The sequence below is a fragment of the Kogia breviceps genome, chromosome 7 (assembly GCF_026419965.1).
Source record: "Kogia breviceps isolate mKogBre1 chromosome 7, mKogBre1 haplotype 1, whole genome shotgun sequence".
Taxonomy (NCBI): domain Eukaryota; kingdom Metazoa; phylum Chordata; class Mammalia; order Artiodactyla; family Physeteridae; genus Kogia; species Kogia breviceps.
The window spans coordinates 75,859,940-75,873,887 of NC_081316.1; the positions used below are offsets into that span (position 1 = coordinate 75,859,940).

Genomic DNA, 13,948 nt, shown 5'->3' on the forward strand with positions numbered 1-13,948 from the left:
ATTCCAGCCTGGTTGATCAAGATTACATTTCTGGGGAAGGTCGAAACTGCAATTAGGTCAGGTGATAAGTCTAGGTTTGCTAGCACGGGCTTTAGCACAGGTGACGCCATTGGGGCCTGTAGCTTTTACTTTAGCACTACACACAAACATAAACTAACTCTTGGTCTCAGTCTGTTATGATCACTGGGGTGCATTTTTGAAATAGCTGAAGAGTGATAACGTCTGGGCTGAACAAAGTTAAGTGGCCTCACAAAGATAAAATTTTACTCACAAACACACGATGACATTATGGCCCACCCACAAGAGAATCTAGTTCAATTGGTTTGGGATGTGGCCCGGTGTCAGTACTTTTTTAAAAGCTCCCCCAACGGCTTACCTGGTGGCGCAGTAGTTGAGAGTCCCCCTGCCGATGCAGGCGACACGGGTTCGTGCCCCGGTCCGGGAAGATCCCACATGCCGCGGAGCAACTAAGCCCGTGAGCCATGGCCGCTGAGCCTGCGCGTCCGGAGCCTGCGCTCCGCAACGGGAGAGGCCACAACAGTGAGAGGCCCGCGTACTGCAAAAAAAAAAAAAAAAAAAAAGCTCCCCCAAGTGGTTTTAACAGACAGAAAAGGTTAAGGATGACTGCTCTAACTAGCCGAACAAACTCATCAAATTGAGACCAAAAACTAGGCTAGAACACAAGAGTACAACTAGGCTGGGAAATCCTGACCCATTTGTGACTTGTGAATGTCCTGCAGGGTCCAGTCCCATGCAAATACAGAGGTGGGTGGCCCTCCCTCCAGCTCACCACTCCTTTGGTGTAAAGTGCCCCGCCCTTTGATCTAAGAAGTTGGAGGTGGCTTATTAGTGTCCTCTGCCACTCAGAGCAATCTGGATGGGGCTCAAAAATTACTCTGGACACAGACAAGTGTCACTTCTGCTGGGTTCTCTGGCCGTTGGTGATGAAAGACCCTTGGCAGTGGTGAGAAGAACGGCTAACGTGGCCCTTTGGCTCAGCAATGGTGGGACTCACTCAAATGGCAGATGGGCTCCAGGCATTCATCAGCCTCCAAAGGCTTCCTGAGGCCAGTCTGCAGTCTCTCCATGAAGCTGTCCTCCTCTTGGTGGGACTCTTCCCCCAGCCCTCCCTCCAACCTCCTAAGTCCTTGCTCTCCCTGAGCCCAGAGAATGCTGGGGTGAAGGGGCTTAGTCAGGTTCTCCCTCTAGACTCTTTCCAATATGTTTAGGGCAAAGTCAATCCCTCATGCTTCCGGGCCTTCCCTTTTGATTCTCAAGGGCCTTTTCTTCTCTCCACAAAACCTGGTACTCTGCAAATAAAAGGCTTTGGCTTTCAAAACTATTGTTTTTGACGTGGGCTTCAAGAGGCTATTTTAAAAGTCAGAAAACTGAACATTGACTGTTTTATTCTGACTCTTTCTTTCTCTTCACATTCCGGTTTTACCAATCCTAATTCTCCTTGAGCAATGCCTCTGATTTACTAGGGGAAAGGTCAAGTGGAAAAAGTGTAGCAAAGAGAAGCACAAAGGTTAACCTTTCAAGATACTCTCTCTGTGTAAGAAATACTGCAACATTGGTCACTCCTGTCCCCCAACCTGACCCCACCCTGACAAGTGAGCTGGTCAGAACGTTCTGGCTGAGTCTATACAGGGAGAGTGAAGTGGAGAATCAAGATTTATCTTGATAATAAAAGTTCTAAGTGACAATTATTAAAACCTTGTTTTCTTCAACAAGTCAATGGCATAAAAATAAAAGGGGGGCGGATTGCTCTAGATTAAAAGAAAACTTAGATATACAACAATCTTGTCTGAAGTCTGTTTTGAACTAACCACTGTTGAAAGACATTTCCAAGACAAAAAGGCAAATTTGATTATGGACTGGGTATGAGAGGATAGCACAAAATTATTGTTAACGTTAGGTGTAACAATAGCATTTGGTTATGTAAGAAAACATTCTTTTTTCATTCCTTTTTTCTTAACAGATGCATACTGAATTGTGTGTGAGTGAAATGATATGGTGTCTGGGGAAAAGAGAAGAGAAAAAGGAAGGAAGGAAGGAGGAAGGAAGAGAGGGAGGGAGGGAAGGAGGGAGAGGAATAAAGGGCAGGGAAAACCAAACACTCTGGAAAGAAACAAAACAAACAGAAAAGAAAAAGGGGTAGATGAATTAAGTGTGAGAAAATCTTGATAATTGTTGATTTTAACAATAGGTATCTGGGAGTTCATTATGTTATTATCTCTAATTTTTGTGTAAATTTGAAAAGTTTTATAATAATTTGTAGAATTGTTAACCTGGTACAGGAAAAGACAGACTGAGAATGGAATAGAATAAAAGGGCCAGAAACAAATTCAAATATTTAGTGTTTAAGATTTATTGCAGGGGGGGAGGGATAAACTGGGAGATTGGAATTGATATATACACACTACTATATATAAAATAGATAACTAATAAGAACCTACTGGGCTTCCCTGGTGGCGCAGTGGTTGAGAGTCCGCCTGCCGATGCAGGGGACGCGGGTTCGTGCCCCGGTCCGGGAAGATCCCACATGCCGCGGAGCGGCTGGGCCCGTGAGCCGTGGCCGCTGAGCCTGCGCGTCCAGAGCCTGTGCTCCGCAACGGGAGAGACCACAACAGTGAGAGGCCCATGTACCGCAAAAAAAAAAAAAAAAAAAAAAAAAAAAAAAGAACCTACTGTACAGCAATGGGAACTCTATCTAGTCAATACTCTGTAATGACCTCTATGAGAATAGAATATAAAAAAGAGTGGATATATGTATATATATAATTGATTCACTTTTCTGTACAGCAGAAACTAATACAACATTGTAAATTGACTATACTCCAATAAAAATTAATTTTAAAAATAAAAAAATAAAAGAAAATTTTAAAGGATTTATTGTATTACTGATTTGCAGGCAGATAAATTATTTTCTTTTTTCTAAAGTTTTTATTGTTGTTGTTTTGTTTTGTTTATTTGGCTGCACCAGGTTTTAGTTGCAACACATGGGATCTTAAGTTGTGGCATGCAGGATCTAGTTCCCTGACCAGGGATGGAACCCAGGTCCCCTGCATTGGGAGCATGGAGTCTTAACCACTGGACCACCAGGGAATGAATTCTTTCTTCAAATAAACTCTGACATGGGACACCAACATATAAAACAAAAAAGAGTAGAACTGCTCCACTTGAGGCTAGAGAGTCTACTTTTGCTTCCTCCTTTTCTCCCCAGGAATCTACAGAAGTAACTCAGGGAAACCCTGTGGCTCTATAGGACACAGTTTGAAAACCTCTGTAGTATATGATGAAGGAAACCTCCCAAGTCCTGCAGAAAATGTGTGTCACTTAGTATATGTGTTAGACAACTGCTAACTATTTGGGAGAAAAAAATAAAGTTAAATCTCTATTTCACATCATATACCAAAATAAATTCCAGTTGCATTAAAATGTTTAAAGTACAAAATGAAATCAGAAGAGTAATAGAAAAATTGATGAATATTCTAAAATATTAAGACAGAGAAGGACTTCCTAAGCAAGCTAACAAAGGCAGAAAAATTAGTATCTTTGATTATATAAATATCTAAAGTTTTATAGGGCAAAAAATAAATCACACTCACAAAAAGGAAAAAAAGGAACGTGTGTATGTGACAAAACTTTAATATTCTTAATCATTAAGTAGAATTTCAACTCAATAAAAAAAGACAAACACTCCAATAGAATAAAAGGATCAACAACAATAAAACAATATATATGAGGACATATAAATTATCATAAAGATATGAGAAATATTTCATCTATTATTGACGAAAGAAATATTGTAAGTTGAAGTAATAATGAGAATAGTTGATACTGACTCTTATTTCTGGTGATAATGGCAGACTAGATAAGCTGAAAATTCAGCTACTATAAAACATCTAGAATGCTAAGCAAAGTATACTTAACATCCTTTTAAATGGATAACTGAACCACCATGAAAATACAGAAAATCCACAGCAGACCAAACCAAAGTAACTAAAAACCAGAATGGAGAGCTTTAACTGAAAAGTAGTTGCCTGGACTTTGGGGAGGGCTTTCCTCTCCCTGGTAATAAAGAGACTTGCTTAGGGACAGAAGAAAAGGAATTGAGACACTCAGGTAAATCCAGGATCCTCCTAAGGGTACACCCCACTTCTCCAGCACAAATGCACACGTGCATGGCTTAGAAACACTGAATCAAGAAATTAGTATTAAAAATGGTCCCAGGCTGGTAATAACTCTGGGGCAATAAGTAAAAGCAAACACAAACCTCTCTGGAGCAATTCACCTCAACCCAGAATCACCGCATATTAAGCTTTAATACGATGAGCTCAGGACCCAAAATTACAGAAATAGGAGGAAACAAATCATGATGACTAAGAGTCAGCTGATAAAGATTATAGAGCTTTTAGAATGAAACTATAAACTAAATATGTTTAGAATTATTAATATATAAAATGCAGTCTAGAAACATAGGAAAAGAACAAAACTTTCTAATAAGAAATATCATTTTTACCTATCAGATGACACAGTATTAAAAAAGAAGTATAATGCTCAGTGTTTCTAAGAATATAGGAAATTGGGGCTTCCCTGGTGGCGCAGTGGTTGAGTCTGCCTGCCGATGCAGGGGACGCGGGTTCGTGCCCCGGTCCGGGAGGATCCCACATGCCGCGGAGTGGCTGGGCCCGTGGGCCGTGGCCACTGAGCCTGCGCGTCGGGAGCCTGTGCTCCGCAACGGGAGACGCCACAACAGTGAGAGGCCCGCGTACCACAAAAAAAAAAAAAAGAATATAGGAAATTGACATTTATAGACTATTAGTAGAAGTAAAAACAGATCATTCCAGAGGTCAATTTGGCAATATGTATCAAATATTTAACAAAAAAGTACATACTTATTGGCTCTATAAATTTACTTGTTTTTTTAATTGAAATATAGTTGACTTACAATACTATATTAGTTTCAGGTGTACAAATAGTGATTTTTATAGATCATGCACCATGCAAAGTTATCATAATTTATTGACTATATTCCCTGTGTTGTGCATTATATCTGTGTGATTTATTTTATAACTGGTAGTTTGTACCTCTTAATCCCCTTCACCTATTTTACCCATCTCCCCATTTCCCTCTCCTCTGGCAACCACTAGTTTGTTCTCTGTATCTGTCTGTTTCAGTTTTGTTATATTTATTTGTTTGTTTTGTTTTTTAGATTCTGCCTGTAAGTAAAAACATACAGTATTTGTCTTTCTCTGTCTGATTTATTTTACTTATCATAATACCCTCTAGGTCCATCCATGTTGTTGCAAAAGGCAAGATTTCATTCTTATTTATGGCTGAATAATATTCCATTGTATATATATTCCATTGTATATACAATGGAATATTGTGGTGGGGTATATATATATATATATATATATATATATATATATATATATAAAATCTCACATCTTCCTTACCCATTCAACTGTATGGACACTTAGATTTCTTTCATATCTTGGCTATTACAAATAATGCTGCAATGAACATAGGGGTGCACATGTCTTTTCAAATTAGTGCTTTTGTTTTCTTCGAATAAATACCCAGGAGTGGAATTGTTCAATTGTCTGGTAGCTCCATTTTAATTTTTTTGAGGAACCTGCATACTGTTTTCCATAGTGGCTGTACCAATTTACATTCCCACCAACAGTGAGAAGGATTCCCTTGTCTCTACATCCTTTCCAACACTTATTTCTTGTCTTTTTGATGACAGCCATTCTGACCTATGTGAGGTGATATCTCATTGTGGTTTTGATTTTCATTTCCCTGATGATGAGTGCTGTTGGGTATCTTTTCAATGCGCTTATTGGCCATCTTTGGAAATGATATCTTCTTTAGAAAAATACCTATTCAGGTCCTCTGCTATTTTTTTAATCAGACTTTTTTTGATATTGAGTTGTATGAGTTCTTCATATATTTTGGATATTAACCCTTTATCAGATGTATAATTTGCAAATATCTTCTCCCATTCAGTAGGCTGCCTTTTTGTTATGTTGATAGTTTCCTTTGCTGTCCAAAAGCTTTTTAGTTTGATGTGGTCCCATTTGTTTATTTTTGCTTTTGCTGCCCTTGCTTGAGGAGACAGATCGAAAAAAAATTTTGCTAAGACCAACATCAAAGAACACCCTGCCTATGTTTTCTTCTAGGAGTTTTATGGTTTCAGAGCTTACATTTAAGTCTTTAATACATTTTATTTTTGCATGTGGAGTGAGAAAATGGTCTCAATAATTTTACTTCTAAGAATTTATCTTTAAAACAATTCATAAAATTACCCTAAGATGAATACACAAGGAAGTTTTTTCAGGAATTTTTCATGGCAAAAATGTAGGGAGTGGGGTGAAGTTTAATGTCCAATAGCAGAGGAATGGTTAAACAAATTAGGATATTGTCATATGATGAAATATCATGTAGGTAATAAAAATGATATTGTACAGGTTTATTTACTGACATGGAAAGATGCCACGAATATACTGATGAGTAAAAAAAAAAAAAAAAAAAAAAAAATCAGGTTACAGACCAACCTGATCCCACTTTTTAAAATTTGTGTGGCCCGTTAGGGAAAGTCCAAATGACCAGTAAATAAATGAAGATGTGCTAAAATTCAGTAGTAATCAGTAATGGAAGTTAAAACAATAGTGCCATATTACTTTATAGCCTTTAGGATGGCAAACGTGAATCCATACAGAGGTCAGCAAGGACACAGGGAGGTGGGGAACTCTCATGCACTGCTGGTGGGAATACACACTGGTACAGGCATCTGGAGACTAATCTCACAGAACTTAGCATTGTCTGTAGAAGCTTTTGGATGCCATTTCTGGATACATAACCTCAAGAAATTCTCACTCAGATCCACAAGAGAACATGAAACAGGATGTTCATCTATACATTATTCGTGGCAAACATGTTGGAGGCAAACCAAGTGTCCCTCATTAAGAGACGAGAGAAGTTAAATGTGGTAGATGCATTATTACTCCATAATGTGCAGCTATGAGAAGAAACAATCTACTTGGATAATTATTTTTTTAAGTGTTCAGTGAGAAAAGTAGGAACATTTTTTTTTTTTCTGGGGTCTTAACTTGTTCCTTCATCTGATACATAGCCCTCTACCTTTTTTCATTTTGTCTATCTTTCTGTGATTGTGGTTTTCATTCCACAGGCTGCAGGATTGTAGTTTTTTTGGGTTTTTTTGTGTGTGATACGCGGGCCTCTCACTGTTGTGGCCTCTCCCGTTGCGTAGCACAGGCTCCGGACGCGCAGGCTCAGTGGCCATGGCTCACGGACCCAGCCGCTCGGTGGCATGTGGGATCTTCCCAGACCGGGGCACGAACCCGTGTCCCCTGCATCGGCAGGCGGATTCTCAACCACTGCGCCACCAGGGAAGCCCAAGTAGGAACATTTTTAACACAATATATTTGTATGTTAAAAACACATAGTCACAAAACAGATTTTACAGGATTATATACATATAATAAGTACAGATATCAAACAGGTTAAAGACAGTTCCTATGGAGGAGATGGGAAGGGGAATGGGAATTAAAGGAGAAAAAAATAAAGTAATTAAAACAAGGGAGAAGGCTTGCACAGACCAATATTAACAACTTAAACTGAGAAGTATGCTTAATTCAGCTCTCTGCAGTTGAGTTCAGGTTTTTAAAGTGTGTGTGTATGTATAATATGTAAAAATGTCTAAAAAGGTAAACTCTAAAATAATGGTAGTTATCTCTTTGGGAGTGGTATAAAAGGAAAATCTTTTCTTTTTTTCTACACTGGATAAATATTATATAATAAATAAAATGCATTTCTTAAGTCTCAAAAACTCATCTTAACACTCAGAACTACTTTCCTGCTTTTGGATAAAGTACAATAACCTACTAAATTCAGCTGCCTGTGTGGTCACAGTCATTTTATTATCTTTCCAGAATGTTCCAAAATAACTCTGGAACAAGACCAGTGGGACCACCAGATAGCTATCTAGCCTCACCCTTCTTCCCATGCAAATGAAGACCAAGCCTCCAATCGGGCTTTGGCAGAAACCTCTGTGGAACCCAGGATAACAAGGCCCTCAGCGTCCCCACTGGGGAAAGGAGGGGCAGCACTCATAACTCTGTCAGCTCACTCAGCCTCTGAAAAGACGGCTTGGGCAGCAGTTGCCAAAGACAAAGGTTCCACCTAAGGGTGGAAACTCTATTTGCAGCTTTGTAGACACAGGTGTCCTTCCAGGCGACTCAAGACCTGCAGTGTGGGACTGGGTTTGGCCAGGAATAGCTCAGAAGGCCTTCCCCTCAGAAGCCAGCTTCTGAGGCCTTCAGGTGTATGTTCTAACTATATTTGGCAACAAAAACCAAAGAGGTCAGTGGCTTAGCTCAGGGTGAAAAAAAGACTATTTCTGATTACAATCTCCACTTCAAACCAGGTCCAAGAATTTAAAAACTCACTTCATTTATTTATTTTGCACTCACTAAGCATACTGCTGAAGCAGTTCTGGTTTCCAGTCCTACCAGTCTCATGTAAATCCTTCAGAACCACAGGTGTAAATCACCTATCCAAGCCATCCTCATATTAGAGGACATCTGGGGACATTTGGCTTGAGAATCCAAATGTTAAAATTATTCCACCTTACTCTCTGTGTCTTCATAGCATCAAAATAGTCTGTGGCACTTGAGTGCAAATCCAGACTCCAGCCCTGATTACTCACTGTGTGACCTTGGCTAAGTTACTTTATGTCTCTGAGGTTCAATTTCTTTATCCACAGACAGAACAGAGATAATAACACCTACTCCACAAGGCTGCTGTAAGAATTAAATGAGCTAAGGTATATAAAGTGGCTAGGAGAATGTCTAATACGAAGAAAGTGCTAAAAAAAAGAAGCCGTTTCCATTCCTCCCCATCACTCCCTTCCATCCTTAGCTGTTCAGTCAAGGTGTGGCCATTTCAAGAAATTGCTTGATACATTGTGTTTGATTACAAATGGATGGTACCATTCCCACAGCCAGCAACAGTAGCTAAAGATAAAAGCTGCGACTACTCCTCAGCCGTCGACAGGTCGGATCAGCCACAAATGACTCACCACTGTTGATAAATGATGTGTTCTTGGCATCAAGAGACCTTATCCTGACAGGCTTTGACACCTTATGAAAAAGAAACCAGAAGGAAGGTTGAATGGCTCAGGGTTTGATGGTGACCTTCAGTCAATTCTGAACTTGTACCATACTGGTGTTAGGAGGGTGTCCTGTGTCTTCAGACATGTCTCCAATCACAGATTTTTTAGTTGGGAAGGACTCCAGCTGAACAGCTGCCTCTTCATCTCAGAGCTGAACCATCTCCTTCACTTGCCTTAGATTCCCTGAAGGGAGTCATAAGACTCCCTGGGCAGAAGGCAAATGCCTGTTCTCTGCTCGGAATAACCCTAAGCTAGTGCCCAACCTGCCTTTGGCAGCTTTGTCTGCTGGTTGAAACTCTGCCAGGGTGAGGTTTGGCTGAAGGGCTCTGTGGCTATTGGACAAACCTTGGCTCAAGGAAAAGGGTGAGTATTTAATCCCAAGCCACTGTCTGCAAGGCTGAAGTGTTTGCAGCTCTCCGGTTTTTGTAGCCCCTTCAGACCACCCAGAACCACTCACGGCCATGGGAATTCCAAAACTGGATGTTTTAGTCACTCTTTCATTCTTACATCCCCTGTACCTTGTGCAGTGCCTGGCACAGAGCTCCCGCTAAGTGAATATTTACTAGAAGGACCTGAAGGAAAGCATGGTCTTTTGCTACTTTTGTAACCCCTTGAATTCTGATGAACCTCACTAAATTGTTAAGATCAAATAGGAGAATGAACTGTGTGAAGATTGATACTGTCAGTAGCCAGGTGCTCAAAACTGAGGCCTCAGATGGTCTCAAGGAAATTCCATGTACTAGGATCTACTTTCTTTGAAACTGAAACTGCTTCAGGAGCAGGTTGTCTCTGGACCCCAGACCTATGACCCCTTTCAGTATCATGGAGGCTTTTTCTGAAAGGAACTATTCTAGGCCCTCAGAAGGGACCTTGTGGAATGCAGTTGATCCAAAAGTCCCAGGAGAAGGTAGGCTGCCCTGGAAACATTTCCATTATCCAAACTCACCCTCAGATTTTCTTCACCAGGAAGGTTTCTAAGATCACCTAGAAACACCAACATTTCAGTCATGCTTTGAAGTGTAAAGGCCATCAGGGAGTCTTTCTGTAAAGGACAAAAGCAGTAGAACTCCATCCTGGGTCTTCAGGATATTCGTTGAGACAAATAGGGTAGAGACATCAATAGCAGGGTGCCTTCCCTTATCCTCTTCTTCTGTCCTGTTTCCATGTCCCCTGCCCTTCTAGTCACTCACTGGGGCTTAGTGTCTGGCTTCTATCACCAGAACTGGGGTCAACGGTCTAAGATGATAAGGTATAAATTTAAGCAAAGGGGAGGAAGGAAGAAAGAAGGGAGAGAAAGGAAGACTGGAGAGCAGTGGAGAAAAAAATGAAAAAGGCTTGGGAAGGAGGAAGGAAGAGGAGAGCGGCAAAAGGGGAAGCGGAACAATGAAGGTCTCAGGCCGTCGCAGGCGCACGGTTCCGGCGGCACGTCCGTCCAGCCCGCCTCCCGTCAGCAGCTGCACGCTGCGCCCCGTGTGGGCGCTGAGTCACGGTCCCAGAACAGGGAGCCGCCGTGCAGATCTAGGGGGAGCCGGCCCTGGTTGGCATCTGCAAACTGTTTTTTTCTTTCCTCTTTCATTAAGGCTGTGTGCTGACTCCCACGTAGGAGGACTTATTAAACCGCACGTACTGCCTGAAGGCTCTCTGGCGCGTCGGAGGCGGCCGGCTGGGGGCGCCGCAGTATCGCTTATGAGCCAGCACACTCTGGGGCACCGGGCCGGGAGAGGACTGGGGTCACTGCCCCGGCTGCGGATTTCCCGGAGGAGCTCGCACTTTTTGCTGGAGTCGCTTCTAACTTTAGACCCGCTGCAGCAGGGGGACACTCAGCTGGAAGACCTCGGAGACCACCCCAACTCTCCGAGGTGCGCTTTTGTGCAGGGTTCCGTGAGCAACTCCATAAAATCTGGGACTCTGTTGCGTAATCGGGAGAGTCTAGGCTCGCCTCCCCACTAAGGGTTCACCCTACCCCAACCGGCCTGGCCGCCACACGAGGCTGTGACCTGGAGCATCTCCTCGAAGCCCGGACCTGCACGAAAGACACGCTCTCCGCATGTCCCACCAGAGAGCGTTACTCCGACAGCTCAGCCAGCGCGGAGAGCAGCCAGCACGCGCCAGCGCAGCCGTCCTACCTTCCCACGCCAGGCGGCTGGACCCCAAGGCTCCCGGACCAAGACTGGGGACACCCTCCCTCCCAAGACTCGTGACCTGAGAATGAATCAGCACTGAGACAGTTTATTGGTTTGCTACTTCGCATATCACCCATTTTATGTAAATAGATTATACAGACATGGTGTTTTCTTCTTCCACAAGAGGCAACCAGCCTCTCTTTCACACACACACGCTCACATTCCACGCAGCACACAACGTTACACCTCTCTGAGACATTCACGTATTAAAATAGAGGGGAGGGGAACAATATAATTGCTTTAAAATGCCCTTAATACAATATATAACGTACAAAAATATCTCTATATTTGAAGTTACAAAAAAAATCTTGACACAACAAACTTAAATATTGATAATTACCTCTGTATATACAACACACATTGCACTTTTCCTCTCTAGGTTTTGGAAAGTTCAAGTAATAGTGAGGCTTGCGCCCCGGTGGGGTGACACCCCGTCAGAAATCAGTTTGTGGGCAGGCACGGCAGTGGCTCAGACCCTTGCCCCTGGGGGTCTCAGCATTTATTTCGCAGTTTCTCCTCTCCGTGAGCCTGGCAGAGGACACTCCTTTGGATTTCTCTGCACCCCCCTCCCCACCCGGGGCACCCGGGCCGAATTAGGGTGAAGAGAACACTGCCTCCGAGGTGGACGGGGTCCTGCAAAGCCAGGGCTCGCCGCCGGACGGTGCCTCCCGGACTCTCGGTCTCTCAGGGCTGTCTCAGCCCGGGTCCCATAGGCTGAGAGGCTCGGCTAGGGGAAGTCCTCCGTCCCGGGAGGCGCCGGCGGGATGCGTGTGCGACTGTTCGCGGCTGCCACAGGCGCCTAAATCCTAAGGAGGGTGGCGAACACTTGATGAGCCCGGGAGGCCGGGGCCCCGCGCGCCTGTGGCTCCTGGGAAGACAGAGTCCGTCCCAGGCCGGCCTCGGGCAGGGAGCGTCGGCGCCGGCGGCCGTAGCCCTGGGGGCTGATCTTGCTCCTGGGGGCGACGCCGTCCTTGTCCTTGTCCGTGAACTGGTAGATCTGGTGCGCCAGCTTCTGCACCGTGCACGTCCCGAAGCGACAGCCAAAGCTCCGCAGGCTCTGGAAGTTGTTCATACTCTGGCGGTAGCGCTTGACTCGGATGCGGGCGGCGTCCGGACTGCTGCAGAAGGGAAGGAAGGCTACGTGAGACCCCCATCAAGCAGGTCTTTGGCCCCAGCCAGCGGGAACGGAGCCATTCTAAGACCAGAGGGAGCTGCTAACTGCTACCTCCATCTGAACTGCCATACAGCCCCGATGATCCCCAGGGCCAGAGCAACGGAGAAGAGCTCCCCTTGCCTACTCCGCCACGGCGCCCCGCATAGTTACCTTGCCTGGGGGCTGCGAGAGGTGCCCTTCACATCCTGCGGCCGAACGAGAGTCTGGGCAGGCCCTGCCTTCACGTCGGCGAGCCCGGTGGGGTAGCTGCTGGACTCGCGAAGTTCTCTTTTTCCACGACTTAGAGCCCACTTATTCCATCTAAACAACACAAATAGACTCGATTCGCAATCGTCCAGGCGAGGTCTTGGCCCATCCCTGCTCCTGTTCACTTCTAACCCCTAGGGGACCAATGGTTAGTTTCCCTTGTCTTGCAGGTACCAGAACTGGGGCAGGCGCTGCCTGCGACTCACTTCTTGCGGAACTCTGCCGCCACGTCGAGCCGTGCGGTGTCCGCGCCTAGGAAGGCGAGCGAGCCCAGATACATGAGGGCGACGGGAACCAGCTTCATCCCGGCGTCGATGCGTAGACCCTGGGGAAGGAGAAAGAGGAACCGAGCGTGAGCGCCCGGGTCTGCCGCACCGCCAGGCGGGGCACGGATGCGGGCGAGGGGCCCCGGAGTGGGCAAGCTCAATCCGCGCTCTGCCGGACTCAGACGCTTATCTCCCCGGGGCGCAGAGAGGCGCCAGCGGCATTTGCACCCGCCGGGGGGGGGGGTGACAGGCCCCGCAGGGGAGGCCGCTGCCCCGCGCCAGGCTCCCAGAGGTTCCCCGAGCAACTTCTCGGATTGGCTGACGGAGCAGAGGGGACTGGGTCTCTGGAGTTCCAGCTGTGTCCACAAGCTGGGGCCGGGATGTGGGACGCACCCGGCAGAGGACCCTCCAAAGTGGATTGTACCCCTCACCCAGAGCTCCTAGTCTCCGGCCTGTGCAAGCCTCCCCACCTTTAACCCGCCCGGCCCGCGGTGCTTACCTGCTTGAGGGGGTGATCTGCCGAGATCTTTGGAGGATTAAGTCTGAGACGTCGCTCTGGCAGTGGCAAAACCCCGACGTCCAAGCTGCGGTGAGAAACCAGAGGTGGCAAGGTTCGACCCGTTCCGCCTAGTGTCACCAAGAAACCACTGAGTGGCCGGCTCTCGTTCCTCCGCTTTATAAGAGCGCAGGGGGCGGGGCCTAGGCTGCCCTCGCGCCCTCCCTTTCCTCCTTTGGGCGCGCGCTCTGCAATCGGGCGCGCGCATTGCTCGCCTGCGGGTGTGGGGTTTGGAGGTGAGGTGTGTGGGGGGTCCCTCATGCCTAGAGGGCTCAGAGATGAGCTCCAGGAGATTGGTGCAGGAACTGCCTCAGCCCT

General features: G+C 45.4%; 1 protein-coding gene across 1 annotated transcript; it reads right to left on the reverse strand.

Moving 5' to 3' along the window:
• Nucleotides 1-11,418: 11,418 nt before the first annotated feature.
• Nucleotides 11,419-13,721, reverse strand: ADM (adrenomedullin). Its single transcript, XM_059069163.2, has 4 exons — nucleotides 13,574-13,721; nucleotides 13,015-13,133; nucleotides 12,713-12,862; nucleotides 11,419-12,506 (listed from the first exon to the last, which is right to left on the reverse strand). The coding sequence occupies exons 2-4, from the start codon at nucleotides 13,110-13,112 to the stop codon at nucleotides 12,188-12,190; spliced, it is 567 nt and encodes a 188-aa protein (XP_058925146.1). The 5' UTR covers nucleotides 13,113-13,133; nucleotides 13,574-13,721; the 3' UTR covers nucleotides 11,419-12,187.
• Between the last annotated feature and the right edge of the window lie 227 nt (nucleotides 13,722-13,948).